Raw genomic sequence first — 15933 nt, 5'->3', positions numbered from 1 at the left:
CGAATATCAAAACTTTTTCCAGTATAATTTTAATAGAGTGCACAAGTATGGATATTACTAGGAAAAAATGGGGAAAAGTTTTCACATGCAATTTAAAGGAAATGTGAGAGTTGTGTAAACATCAGTTGTTTTCCAAATGGGGTAAAATGGTTTCATTGAATTCATTGTTTCTTCCAAATTGAAATGTAACCTTATAAGAGCTTTAATATATAGTGAAGAACATTTACAATAAATAGAAGTGGGATATTTAATAAAAATAAAATTATAGAACTATTCTTTGAGTAGTTCTTTTGCCCTAGACTCGCAAAAATATGTCTTTTCATTAGAAGTGGAGAGTAAGGAGGGTACGAAGATTGTTCGAAGCAAAAGAATCTTTGAAAAAAAAAAACATTCGAGAGAAAAGGGTGATGGAAATCCAATTTTTTGTTTGTCAAATTTTTATTTCTGTAGAAAATTTTGTCAAAATTTTATTTCTATAGAAAATTTTGTCAACATTTTATTATTTCTATAGAAAATTTTGTCAAAATTTTATTTCTATAGGAAATTTTGTTAAAATTTTATTTCAATAGAAAATTTTGTCAAAATTTCATTTCTATAGAAAATTTTCTCAAGATTTTATTTTTATAGAAATTGTTTCTCAAGATTTTATTACTATAGAATATTTCTTCATCACTTGGTTTCTTTAGAAGTTTTGTCAAATATTTATTTCTATAGAAAATTTTATCAAAAATTTTTTTCTAAAGAAACGTTTGTCAAATTTTTTTCTATAGAAAATTTTTTCAAAATTTTATTTCAACAGACATTTTTTTTCAAAATTTTATTTCTATAGAGAATTTTGTCAAAAATTTATTTCTATAGAAAATTTTGTCAAAAATTTATTTCTATAGAAAATTTTGTCATAAATTTATTTCTATAGAAAGTTTTGTCAAAAATTTATTTCTATAGAAGATTTTGTAAAAATTTTTATTTCTATAGAAAATTTTGTCAAAATTTTATTTCTATAGAAAATTTTGTCAAAATTTTATTTCTATAGAAAATTTTGTCAAAATTTTATTTCTATAGAAAATGTTGTCAAAATTTTATTTCTATAGAAAATTTTTGCAAAATTTTATTTCCATTCAAAATTTTGTCAAAATTTTATTTCTATAGAAAATTATGTCAAAATTTTATTTCTATAGAAAATTTTGTCAAAATTTTATTTCTATAGAAAATTTTGTTAAAATTTTATTTCTATAGAAAATTTTGTCAAAATTTTATTTCAACAGAAATTTTTTTTTCAAAATTTTATTTCTATAGAGAATTTTGTCAAAAATTTATTTCTATAGGAAATTTTGTCAAAAATTTATTTCTATAGAAAATTTTGTCATAAATTTATTTCTATAGAAAGTTTTGTCAAAAATTTATTTCTATAGAAGATTTTGTAAAAATTTTTATTTCTATAGAAAGTTTTGTCAAAATTTTATTTCTATAGAAAATTTTGTCAAAATTTTATTTCTATAGAAAATTTTGTCAAAATTTTATTCCTATAGAAAATTTTTTCAAAATTTTATTACTATAGAAAATTTTATCAAACTTTTATATCTATAAAAAATTTTGTCAAAATTTTATTTCTATAGAAAATTTTGTCAAAATTTTATTTCTATAGAAAATTTTTGCAAAATTTTATTTCCATTAAAAATTTTGTCAAAATTTTATTTCTATAGAAAATTGTGTCAAAATTTTATTTCTATAGAAAATTTTGTCAAAATTTTATTTCTATAGAAAATTTTGTCAAAATTTTATTTCTATAGAAAATTTTGTCAAAATTTTATTTCTATGGAAAATTTTGTCAAAATTTTATTTCTATAGAAAATTTTATCAAAAATGTATTTCTATAGAAAATTTTGTTAAAATTTTATCTCTATAGGAAATTTTGTAAAAGTTTTATTTCTATAGAAAATTTGTCAAAATTTTATTTCTAAAGAAAAGTTTGTCAAAATTTTATTTCTATAGAAAATTATGTAAAAATTTTATTTCTATAGAAAATTATGTCAAAATTTTATTTCTATAGAAAATTATGTCAAAATTTTATTTCTATAGAAAATTTTGTCAAAATTTTATTTCTATAGAAAATTTTGTCAAAATTTTATTTCTATAGAAAATTTTGTCAAAATTTTATTTCTATTAAAAATTTTGTCAAAATTTTATTTCTATTAAAAATTTTGTCAAAATTTATTTCTATAGAAAATTTTTGCAAAATTTTATTTCTATAGAAAATTTTTTCAAAATTTTATTTCTATAGAACATTTTTGCAAAATTTTATTTCCATTAAAAATTTTGTCAAAAGTTTATTTCTGTAGAAATTTTGTGAAGTACCTCTTATTTGCAAAATCTACCAAAACACCAAGAATTCTATAAATTTACCAAACAGTAAAAAATCTACCATTTTTTTGGTAGAATTTTACCAACTGCGGCAACCGTTTTTGGGGGTGAAGTTTTGTCTTCCAACATTTTCTTTGAATAAAGGATAAAATTACACAACCTTTGTATAATGGATATCTCTATCCGTCAGCGTTGTTTATTTATAATTTCAACTGCCATCTTATACAAAATACCGGGAACTAATTCCCAGTTATCTATAGGGTTGGAATTTATCACGTTAAGCCACATAATCCTTGAAAGGCACAAGGCAAAAGGAACATTTCGATATCCTCATAGTCCTCAGTCATAGATTTGCAAACAAAAATGTTCATTATATTTTTAATTTCTCTCTCAATTTTTATATATTTTCATTTTCTAATTAAAATTTTCCCATTTTTTCTTGTTTCTCTTTTCAGCCGAGTCACTTTGCCATTAACTGTTGATGAGGTTTGTATTGATACCACCAACCATCATATTAAAACCAACAGACTTTAACAGACCCAACAAACTTATGAATCCATGGCCTATGAAACCGATGATGTATATATGTCATAGTGCGGGGTGTTTTTACACCCCCCTATTTCCCTTTCCCCACCTATATAGACCATGACATAGACCTGATGAAAGAGTTCCAAAACACACATACACACAATCAGATAACCCTAACGACGACGGATGCGGATACAATTGTGACAACAAAATGACATTAACCGACATTTCTTTACATACATTCATACAAACATGTGTACCAGTATATAAACCTACATATAAATATCTCAATACATATAGACAAACTAACAACAAGTACCAAATATGTAGGACGATAGTTTGTTGCTGATAATATGAATGTATGCAAGACAGTGGAAAATAGTTACTGAAATACAATTTTGAGATAATTTTTTATAGAAATAAAATTTTGACAAAATTTTCTATAGAAATAAAAATTTGACAAAATTTTCTATAGAAATAAAAATTTGACAAAATTTTCTATAGAAATAAAATTTTGACAACATTTTCTATAGAAATAAAATTTTAACAAAATTTTCTATAGAAATAAAAATTTGAGAAAATTTGCTATAGAAATAAAATTTTGCAAAAATTTTCTATAGAAATAAAATTTTGACAAAATTTTCTATAGAAATAAAATTTTGTAAAAATTTTATATAAAAATAGAATTGTCACAAAATTTTCTATAGAAATCAAATTGTCAAAAAATTTTCTATAGAAATAAAATGTTGACAAAATGTTCTATAGAAATAAAATTTTAACAAAATTTTCTATAGAAATAAAATGTTGACAAAATTTTCTATAGAAATAATATTTTCACAAAATTTTCTATAGAAATAAAATTGTGAGAAAATTTTCTATAGAAATAAAATTTGAGAAAATTCTCTATAAAAATAAAATTTTGTCAAAATTTACTATAGAAATAAAATGTTGACAACATTTTCTATAGAAATAACATTTTGACAAAATTTTTTAAAGAAATAAAATGTTGAAAAAATTTTCTATAGAAATAAAATTTTGCAAAAATTTGCTATAGAAATAAAATTCTGACAAAATTTTCTATAGCAATAAAATTTTGCAAAAATTTTCTATAGAAATAAAATTTTGAGAAAATTGTGTATAGATATATCATTTTGCAAAAATTTTCTATAGAAAAAAAATCCTTAAATGTTTATGTTTTATTCATATTCCACTGTAATTAATTTTTTCCACATCATCTATAATCGACGACAGAACATGCATGAGGGTATATGCTATGGACATTTGATGTTCTACATTTAACCAACATGTCACCCCATCTAGTACATACATAAAGCCAACAATATTGTTTTTGTTTCCAATCGATCTAATAAAGATTCGTTTAGTCAGACTAAAGAGTTCAATCAAATCAAGAGGATAATTGTTTGCCTCCAGTATAGTTCACAGTTTTCATTAAAAGATGATGAATAATCTACATAGTTGGGGAAGGCATTAAAGATGGAATTAAGTTGAGACCGAAAGGCATTAAGAAGATTCTGAATCAACCCCCATGCTACGGAATCTAGATCTCGTGAAAACAGGGCAGGGTTTTTTTTTTTAGGACTCTAAAGCAAAGTAAAGTGTTTTATGAGCAAAATGAGTTCATTTTCATTTTCACCTTGTGAAAATTGAACTTCATTGAATGCCATTTTTTATAATAAAACTAAGTTAATGTTAGCATGAGTTTAAAGATGCACGCTTTTTCCGAAAAATAACAAAGCTTATATAGACTTATTACATTTATTGTCTATTGGCCCAATTTGAAATTAAATAAAATGTTGCCAAAATTTTCTACAGAAATAAAAATTTGAGAAATTTTTCTATTGAAATAAAATTTTGGAAAAAAAAATTCTATAGAAATAAAATTTTGATAAAATTTTCTATAGAAATAAAATTTTGAAAGAATTGTCTATAAAAATAAAACTTTGAGAAAATTTTCTATGGAAATAAAATTTTGAGAAAATTGTCTATAAAAATAAATCTTGAGAAAATTTTCTATAGGAATAAAATTTTGAGAAAATTGTCTATAAAAATAAAATTTTGAGAAAATTTTCTATAGAAATAAAATTTGGCTAAATTTTCCATAAAAATAAAATTTTGACAAAAATTTTTATAGAAATAAAATTTTGACAAAATTTTCTATAAAAATAAAATATTGACAAAATTTTCTATAGAAATAAAATTTTGGCCAAATCTTCTATAGAAATAAAATTTTGATAAAATATCTATAGAAATAAAATTTTGAAAGAATTGTCTATAAAAATAAAACTTTGAGAAAATTTTCTATGGAAATAAAATTTTGAGAAAATTGTCTATAAAAAAAAATTTTGAGAAAATTTTCTATAGAAATAAAATTTTGAGAAAATTGTCTATAAAAATAAAATTTTGACAAAAATTTTTATAGAAATAAAATTTATACAAAATTTTCTATAAAAATAAAATATTGACAAAATTTTCTATAGAAATAAAATTCTGGCCAAATCTTCTATAGAAATAAAATTTTGACAAAATTTTCTATCGAAATTAAATTTTGACAAAATTTTCTATAAAAATAAAATATTGACCAAATTTTCTGCAGAAATAAAATATTGACAAAATTTTGTATAAAAATTTTTTTTTACAAAATTTTCTATAGAAAAAATTTTTTTTGACAAAATTTTCTATAGAAAAAAAATTTTGACAAAATTTTCTATAGAAAAAAAAATTGACAAAATTTTCTATAGAAAAAAAAATTGACAAAATTTTCTACAGAAATAAAATCTTGACAAAATTTTCGATAGAAATAAAATTTTGAGAATATTGTCTATAAAAATAAATTTTGAGAAAATTTTCTATAGAAATAAAATTTTGAGAAAATTGTCTATAAAAATAAAATTTTGAGAAAATTTTCTATAGAAATAAAATTTTGACTAAATTTTCTATAAAAATAAAATTTTGACAAAAATTTTTATAGATATAAAATTTTGACAAAATTTTCTATAAAAATAAAATATTGACAAAATTTTCTATAGAAATAAAATTTTGGCCAAATCTTCTATAGAAGTAAAATTTTGACAAAATTTTCTATAGAAATAAAATTTTGACAAAATTTTCTATAAAAATAAAATATTCACCAAATTTTCTGTAGAAATAAAATATTGACGAAATTTTTTATAAAAAAAATTTTTTTTGACAAAATTTTCTATAGAAAAAAAAATTTGACAAAATTTTCTATAGAAAAAAAATTGACAAAATTTTCTACAGAAATAAAATCGTGACGAAATTTTCTACAGAAATAAAATCTTGACAAAATTTTCGATAGAAATAAAATTTTGAGAATATTTTCTATTTTGACAAAATTTTCTATAGAAATAAAATTTTGAAAAAAATTTCTATAGAAATAAAATTTTGACAAAAGTTTCTATAGACATGAAATTTTGAAAACATTTTCTATAGAAATAAAATGTTGCCAAAATTTTTATAGAAATAAAATTTTGCAAAATGTTCTATAGAAAAACAATTTTGGAAAAATTGTATGTAGAAATAAAATTTTGAGAAAATTTTGTATAAAAATAAAATTTTGAGAAAATTTTCTATAGACATAAAATTTTGAGAACAATTTCTATAGAAATAAAATTTTGCACAAAATTTTCTATATTAAAATTATAAAACTGTGATAAAATTATCCATAGAAATAAAATTTTGACAAAATTTTCTATAGAAGTAAAATGTTGACAACATTTTCCATAGAAATACAATTTGACAAAATTTTCTATAGAAATAAAGTTTTGACAAAATTTTATTTATTTTATTGTATTGCGAAAAAATAAGATGTCATTATTGAACTTTATATAAAAAAACACTCGCTCTGGAGATATATGATTAGGAATATATGAAAATTGAATAATTTCGAGCTTTGGACTATAAAAATTAATGAAAAACGAGTTATCGGTGACGTATATGTATTTGAAATATGCTTTTTGAAGCCAATAGAAAACCGGTCCGAATTTTTTCTATATTTTATATTGCCTTCATATTGCAAAAATTGCCATATCATTTTGTACTACTTTTAGCAGATTATGCATCGGGTTTGTGACGGGTTTTTGATTTCATTAAGTTCCGAAAGATAATATCAACATCTGATGTATAATTCCAAGCGTATACGAGAGATCTCTATTTAATATGTATATAAAAAATTATATCCCATCTGGTTAAGGTTAAGGATTTTAATCATATCATCAAACAGAAAGTGGATGAAGATAGCTTCGAATTTAAAATTTGCCATTGAGAACTAAGCTGAGACACTGGCTCTATTTAAAAAATATTAAGAGAAAATTTTGTTAAAATTTTTATTTCTATAGAAAATTTTGTCAAAATTTTATTTCTATAGAACATTTTGTCAAAATTTTATTTCTATAGAAAATTTTTTCAAAATTTTATTTCTATAGAAAATTTTGTCAAAATTTTATTTCTATAGAAAATTTTGTCAAAATTTTATTTCTATAGAAAATTTTGTCAAAATTTTATTTCTATAGAAAATTTTGTCAAAATTTTATTTCTATAGAAAATTTTGTCAAAATTGTATTTCTATAGAAAAATTTATCAAAATGTTACGATTATAAAAACTTTTATCAAAATGTTACGACTATAGAATATTTTGTCAAAATTTTTTATTGGTATAGAAAATTTTCGCAAAATTTTATTTCTATAGAAAATTTTTTCAAAATTTCATCTCTATAGAAAATTTTTGTAAAATTTCATTTCTATAGAAAATTTTGCAAATTTGTTATTGCTATAGAAAGTTTTCGCAAAATTTTATTTCTATAGAAAATTTTTGCAAAATTTTATTTCTATAGAAAATTTTTGCAAAATTTTATTTCTATAGAAAATTTTATCAAAATTTTTATATCTATAGAAAATTTTGTCAAAAGTTTTATTGCTATAGAAAATTTTATTCTATAGAAATTTTAGTCAAAGATTTTTATTGCTATAGAAAATTTTTGCAAAATTTTATTTCTATAGAGAATTTTGTCAAAATTGTATTTCTATAGAAAATTTGTCACAATTTTATTTCAATAGAAAATTTTGTCAAAATTTTTATTGCTATAGAAAATTTTTGCAAAATTGTATTTCTATAGAACATTTTCTTCAAAATTTCATCTCTATAGAACATTTTTGCAAAATTTAATTTTTATAGAACATTTTTTCAAATTTCATCTTTATAGAAAATTTTTGCAAAATTTTATTTCTATAGAAAATTTTGTCTAAATTGTATTTCTATAGAAAATTTTATCAAAATTTTATTTCTATAAAAAATGTTGTCAAAAATTTTTATTGCTATAGAAAATTTTCGCAGCATTTTATTTCTATAGAACATTTTTGCAAAATGTTATTTCTATAACAAATTTTGTCAAAATTGTATTTCTATAGAAAATTTTGTCAAAATTTTTATTGCTATAGAATATTTTTTGCAAAATTTAATTTTTATAGAACATTTTTTCAAATTTCATCTCTATAGAAAATTTTTGCAAATTTTTATTTCTATAGAAAATTTTGTCTAAATTGTATTTCTATAGAAAATTTTATCAAAATTTTATTTCTATAAAAAATGTTGTCAAAAATTTTATTGCTATAGAAAATTTTCGCAGCATTTTATTTCTATAGAAAATTTTTGCAAAATTTTATTTCTATAACAATTTTTGTCAAAATAGTATTTCTATAGCGAATTTTCTCAAAATTTTATTTCTATAGAAAATTTCTCAAAATTTTATTTCCATTGGAAATTTTGTCCAAATTTTATTTCTAAAGAAAATTTTGTCAAAATTTTATTTCTACAGAAAATTTTATCAAAATTTTATTTCTATAAAAAATGTTGTCAAAATTTTTATTGCTATAGAAAATTTTCGCAAAATTTTATTTCTATAGAAAATTGTTTGCAAAATTACATTTATACAGAAAATTTTTGCAAAATTTTATTTCTATATTAAATTTGTTTGCTATAGAAAATTTTCGCAAAATTTTATTTCTATAGAAAATTGTTTGCAAAATTACATTTATACAGAAAATTTTTGCAAAATTTTATTTCTATAGCAAATTTTGTCAAAATTTTTATTGCTATAGAAAATTTTGTCAAAATTTTTATTGTTATAGAAAATTTTCGCAAAATTTTATTTCTATAGATTTTTTTTAAAATTTTATTTCTATAGAAAATTTTGACAACATTTTATTTCTATAAAAAAAAAAAAATTTTATTAAAATTGTAATTTTGTCAAAATTTTTTCCTATAGAAAATTTTCTCAAAATTTTTTCCCATAGAAAATTTTCTCAAAATTTGTATATCTATAGCAAATTTTGTCAATTTTTTTTATTTTTGTGTAAAAAATGTTTGCAAAATTTGTAAAGGGTGATTCTTTTGAGGTTAGGATTTTCATGCATTAGTATTTGACAGATCACGTGGGATTTCAGACATGGTGTCAAAGAGAAAGATGCTCAGTATGCTTTGACATTTCATCATGAATAGACTTACGATCTGCCACAACGTCGAATTTTCAGTGAATGGGCCCTAGAAAAGTTGGCAGAAAATCCGCTTTTTTATCGACAAATTTTGTTCAGCGATGAGGCTCATTTCTGGTTGAATGGCTACGTAAATAAGCAAAATTGCCGCATTTGGAGTGAAGAGCAACCAGAAGCCGTTCAAGAACTGCCCATGCATCCCGAAAAATGCACTGTTTGGTGTGGTTTGTACGCTGGTGGAATCATTGGACCGTATTTTTTCAAAGATGCTGTTGGACGCAACGTTACGGTGAATGGCGATCGCTATCGTTCGATGCTAACAAACTTTTTGTTGCCAAAAATGGAAGAACTGAACTTGGTTGACATGTGGTTTCAACAAGATGGCGCTACATGCCACACAGCTCGCGATTCTATGGCCATTTTGAGGGAAAACTTCGGAGAACAATTCACCTCAAGAAATGGACCGGTAAGTTGGCCACCAAGATCATGCGATTTGACGCCTTTAGACTATTTTTTGTGGGGCTACGTCAAGTCTAAAGTCTACAGAAATAAGCCAGCAACTATTCCAGCTTTGGAAGACAACATTTCCGAAGAAATTCGGGCTATTCCGGCCGAAATGCTCGAAAAAGTTGCCCAAAATTGGACTTTCCGAATGGACCACCTAAGACGCAGCCGCGGTCAACATTTAAATGAAATTATCTTCAAAAAGTAAATGTCATGGACCAATCTAACGTTTCAAATAAAGAACCGATGAGATTTTGCAAATTTTATGCGTTTTTTTTTTTTTTTAAAGTTATCAAGCTCTTAACAAATAACCCTTTATATCTATAGCAAATTTTGTCAAAATTTTTATAGCTATAGAAAATTTTGTCAAATTTTTTATAGCTATAGAAAATTTTTGCAAAATTTTATTTCTATAGAAAATATTTGCCAAATTTTAATGCTATAAAAAATGTTGTCTTATAATCAACTAAAATCTATAGATTCAAGTTAGATGGAAAAACTATTCGTGTCAAAAGCCACTCAATACAACTTTGTATAAAACCCGTCAACTATTCAACAATGACGACATTTCACAAATAAGGTCACATTTCTACTTTGTATTAACCCATCTACCCTCACACCCACTCACGATTTAGGAAAAGTTTATGTGACAATGTTGACTGACTACCAGTGTTCACTCACTCAACACTCATTCATTGTTTTGAAATAAGACGGCTTTTCATATTTTTTTGCACGTGTTTTTCATATTTATTCAAAATACATTTCATGTGGGCTACAATTGACCGACCACCTACAACCTTTTTGCTCAATGTTACGATGAGGTCAAGAACAATGTATGCAGGATATCCGAGTAAAGGGAATGTATATTTAATAGCCAAGCCCTTTTAATTGTAGGGGAAGGTTATTAAGAATGTAGGGGAAAAGAGCGGGAATATAGGGATAAAATGGTTTCACTTTCGATTAATTGTTTAGTCCAAAAAAAAAAAAAACAATGTGTAATTGTCGAGTTTTGGTGTAATAGTGATTAATAGACTTGTCCCGAACCAATAACCAATCGCCATTTTCATTGTAGGGCTGGGATATTGAGAGTAAAGGGGAAAATAGGGATGATGTATGGATGAATGACGAATTAAATTAATTGCTATAAAAAGTATACAAATTTGTAGATACCTGTAAATTCGATTAATTCCCCGATTGTGAAAAATGGTCTCAAAATTAATTTTTTCAAAATCTTCAAAATCCTTGCTTGTAGAGTCGGCTTTTGAACCCTGCCTTTGAAACGCACGAGAAATGATTTTTTTAACTTTTTATGATGTCAATAATAATATTAAAAAAGTTCACAAATCACAATTTCTTTGGTTGTAAACCCTAAAAGTATGTAGTAAATATTAGGATGTGTGGTGGCAAGTGACAAGGATTATGAATGCCAGTTATGAGTAGATGATGAGTTGATTAGAAAGAAACTATAAAACAAAAGACACAACTCATTGAATGTAGACAGATAAATCGATTGTGTCGATTTAAAGGACTTGACCCCATTTCAAATTTGTTTTCTAGAATGGTCACTTAAATGATTTTATATTGTTTCTGTAAATTGGATTGTTATAACGGACGAGATTTCAGTAGAAAAATCATAAAGACACTAAATTTTAATTGCTTTTCTTTAAATTAATTTTTATTTTTCTTTTTATCTCTTTTTCTTTTCCCCATCATCCAGTATCAAGTAGCACAACTTTATTCCGTAGCAGAAGCTTCGAAAAATGAAACGGGAGGAGGTGAAGGTATTGAAGTATTAAAAAATGAACCATTTACCGATCATCCATTATTGGGTAAGTAAAAAAACTTTCCATATATTTAGTTTTGTCACCATTTTTTAATGTGTATCATTTTCTTCTTCTTCCTCCTTTAGGTGGCAAATATAGTTCTGGTCAGTATACATATAAAATTTATCATTTGGCATCAAAAGTTCCAGCATTTATAAGACTATTGGCCCCCAAAGGATCTCTGGAAATTCACGAAGAGGCTTGGAATGCTTATCCATATTGTAAAACAGTCATTACGGTATGTTTTAAGTGACCAAAACGGTAAAGAAGGTTGGACGAAATGCAGAGAATTAAGACGACAATAGGTTGTAGTTGTAATTGGTGAACTAAATGAGTGAACATAATGAACACGGAGCAATCCCTCACCGTTCTGGCAATCTTTTTTTCAGATTTTTTATTAATTTGTGATCAAAAAGGGTCATCTCACACAGTCTCCGAATGCCGGAATCCTAATACTTGAACATCAGTATAGTGATTGACGATATATGTTGACTTTATTGTCGGGAGAGTTCCCACATAGAGGCCCTGAAAATTTTCGATCATTACTAGTCTGAGAAATATATCGAAATCTCTCTCACTCTCTCTTTTAATCCCACATAGTAATTATGGGAATACAGGTTTTATTGGATCAATTATTTTTTAATTAGCTTTGGTGATTCATATTACCAATTCAGTGGTTTCCAATTAAAAATTAACTGAACCAAATAATTTCGTGAAACAAAAATATTTTTTTTGTATATGTACATGGTTTTAAATTCCAGTTTTGGTCGAACTTAAAAAATTAAATTCAAAGGTGGTTTATCTCCTGTCACTAATGCTGGAGATATTTCTAAGTATTTTGAAGCTTCTTGATTTCATAGCTATTGTGACACACCTTTCGGAGTCGGTTGAGCCTGAAGTAACCGTTTACCATAATATAAATTTACTAAAATTCACAAATTTGATGTCGCGACCGATAGAGCTCGATCGACATACAGAAATAGGCTGTCAAAAAATGGCAATTAGAATCGGGAATACTAATAAACTGCATTAACAAAAAAAAAACACTTCCAAATAAATGCAGAGTACAATAAAAAATGAAACCATCAGAAAGGAAAATGTCGGTTAATTTTAGAAATACTTAATGTATGTTAGGATGAAAAGAAGATTCACGTTGCCCTGTCTCATGCCGGCTGACATACGCCCAGTATCCAGTATTCGGCGTATTGTGTTTATGCGTCTATAATACGCTGTCCGGACTATAAGTTTATCCGGGCGACATGTTTGTGTTTGTAAAGAATCTTACAGGGTGTTCCAAAGCTAAGAATTGTCGGCGGTATCGACTATGTCTTTAGAAATTTTGTCAACATTTTATTTCTATAGAAAATTTGGTCAAAATTTTATTTCTATTGAAAATTTTTGTCAAAATTTTATTTTTATGGAAAATTTTGTCAACATTTTATTTCTATAGAAAATTTTGTCAAAAATTCTATTTCTATAGAAAGTTCTGTCAAAATTTTATTTCTATAGAAAATTTTGTCAAAATTCTATTTCTATAGAAAATTGTGTCAAAATTATATTTCTATAGAAAATTTGGCAAGATCTTAATTCTATAGAAAATTCTGTAAAAATTTTATTTCTATAGAAAATTTTGTCCTATAGACAATTTTGTCAAAATTTTATTTATTAGAAAATTTTGTCAAAATTTTATTTCTATAGAAAATTTTGTCAACATTTTATTTCTTTCGAAAATTTTGTCGAAATTTTATTTCTATAGAAATTGTTGTCAACATTTTATTTCTATAGAAAATGTCAAAATTTTATTTCTTTCGAAAATTTTGTCAAAATTTTATTTCTATAGAAAATTTTGTCAAAATTTTTATATCTATAGAAAATTTTGTCAAAATTTTATTTCTATTGAAAATTTAGTCTAAATTTTATTTCTATAGAAAATTTTTTAAAAATTGTTGGAAAAAAATTATGGAAAATTTGGCAAGATCTTATTTCTATAGAAAATTCTGTCAATATGTTATTTCTATAGAAAATTTCTATAAAACAAAAAAAATTTGTAAACATTTTATTTCTATAGAAAATTTTGTAAACATTTTATTTCTCTAGAAAACTGTGTCAACATTTTGTTTCTATAGAAAATGTTGTCAAAATTTTATTTCTATAGAAAACTGTGTCAACATTTTGTATCTATAGAAAATTTTGTTAAAATTTTATTTCTATAGAAAATTTTGTCAAAATTTTATTTCTATAGAAATTTTTGTAAAATTTTATTTCTATAGAAAATTTTGTCAAAATTTTATTTCTATACAAAATTTGGCAAGATCTTATTTCTATAGAAAATTTTGTCAAAATTTTATTTCTATAGAAAATGTCAAAATTTTATTTCTATAGAAAATGTTGTCAAAATTTTATTTCTATAGAAAATGTTGTCAAAATTTTATTTATTAGAAAATTTTGTCAATATATTACTTCTATAGAAAATTTTATCAAAATTTTATTTGTATAGAAAATTTTGTCACAATTTTATTTCTTTCGAAAATTTTGTCGAAATTTTATTTCTATAGAAAATGTTGTCAAAATTTTATTTCTATAGAAAATTTTGTCAAAATTTTATTTCTTTCGAAAATTTTGTCAAAATTTTATTTCTATAGAAAATTTTGTCAAAATTTTTATATCTATAGAAAATTTTGTCAAAATTTTATTTCTATTGAAAATTTAGTCTAGATTTTATTTCTATAGAAAATTTTGTAAAAATTTTATTTTATAGAAAATTTGGCAAGATCTTATTTCTATAAAAAATTCTGTCAAAATGTTACTTCTATTGAAAATTTCTATAAAAAAAATTTTGTAAACATTTTATTTCTCTTGAAAACTGTGTCAACATTTTATTTCTATAGAAAATTTTGTCAAAATTTTATTTCTATAGAAATTTTTGTCAAAATTTTATTTCTATAGAAAATTTTGTCAAAATTTTATTTCTATAGAAAATTTGGCAAGACCTTATTTCTATAGAAAATTTTGTCAAAATTTTATTTCTCTAGAAAACTGTGTCAACATTTTATTTCTTAGAAAATTTTGTCAAAATTTTATTTCTATAGAAATTTTTGTAAAAAATTTATTTCTGTAGAAAATTTTGTCAAAATTTAATTCTATAGAAAATTTGGCAAGATCTTATTTCTATAGAAAATTTTGTCAAAATTTTATTTCTATAGAAAATTTTATTTCTATAGAAAATTTTGTCAAAATTTTATTTCAGAATTTTGTTCTATAGACAATTTTTAAAAAATGTTATTTCTATAGAAAATTGTGTGAAAATTTTATTTCTCTAGAAAACTGTCTATTCTATTTCTATAGAAAAATTTTGTCAATTTTTTTTTGTATAGGAAATGTTGTCAAAATTTTATTTCTTTCGAAAATTTTGTCCAAATTTTATTTCTCTAGAAAAATTTTGTCAAAATTTTATTTCTTTCGAAAATTTTGTCAAAATTTTATTTCTTTCGAAAATTTTGTCAAAATTTTATTTTTTTCGAAAATATTGTCAAAATTTTATGCCCATAGAAAATTTTGTCAAAATTTTATTTCCATAGAAAATGTTGTACCTCTTAGTTGGAGAGGAATATTTTGCAAAATCTACCAAAACATAAAGAATTCTACCAATCTACCAAACAGTTAAAAAAATCTACCATTTTTACCAACTGTGGCAACCGTGAATCCAGCACTACAAAAGAGAGCCTCTGGATCAACAAAATACCGGGTAGGTCTGAACATGGTTCACGCAAAGGACCTCCCTTTTATAGTCGATTGCGAAGGCTATTGGCATTGAAACACTCGAGAAGCTTTAGAACACCTATATGTGTTACCGTCATAATTGCGAGAGAGAGTAAAAACCACCGCTGAAAAACTGTTTGGTGTTCGGTCCATACTGGGATCTCAAGCCAAATATAGTAATAAAGAGGGAATAGTAATAAACTGCAATTCAAACCACTTCCTTATAAATCCCTCCTAAATAATCCTTTCTCTGACAAATCTACTATAGCTTTTTTGTCATTCTCATTGACATTTATACCAGGTATACCGGTGTGAAATGAGGGCTCGTTCACAACAAATGTTCACTATCGAGACATGTGTATTTTGACGCTCACTTCAACCGGTATACCTGGTATTTAACAGCGTATAAAACGGGACACATTACGAAACT

At 23.7% G+C, this 15933-nt stretch overlaps 1 protein-coding gene across 6 annotated transcripts in view; it reads left to right on the top strand.

Moving 5' to 3' along the window:
• Positions 1 to 15933, top strand: part of vib (phosphatidylinositol transfer protein vib) — a 78484-nt gene that overhangs the window by 50776 nt on the left and 11775 nt on the right. For all 6 annotated transcript variants that reach the window (XM_075289901.1, XM_075289895.1, XM_075289896.1 and 3 more), the window contains exons 3-5: positions 2817 to 2847; positions 11639 to 11750; positions 11831 to 11982. In XM_075289901.1, coding sequence (XP_075146016.1) covers positions 2817 to 2847; positions 11639 to 11750; positions 11831 to 11982 — 295 coding nt within the window. The remainder of the gene's footprint in view (positions 1 to 2816; positions 2848 to 11638; positions 11751 to 11830; positions 11983 to 15933) is intronic.

The sequence above is a fragment of the Haematobia irritans genome, chromosome 1 (genome assembly GCF_050003625.1).
Source record: "Haematobia irritans isolate KBUSLIRL chromosome 1, ASM5000362v1, whole genome shotgun sequence".
Lineage (NCBI taxonomy): Eukaryota > Metazoa > Arthropoda > Insecta > Diptera > Muscidae > Haematobia > Haematobia irritans.
This window is presented reverse-complemented; position numbering and strand designations above follow the sequence as displayed.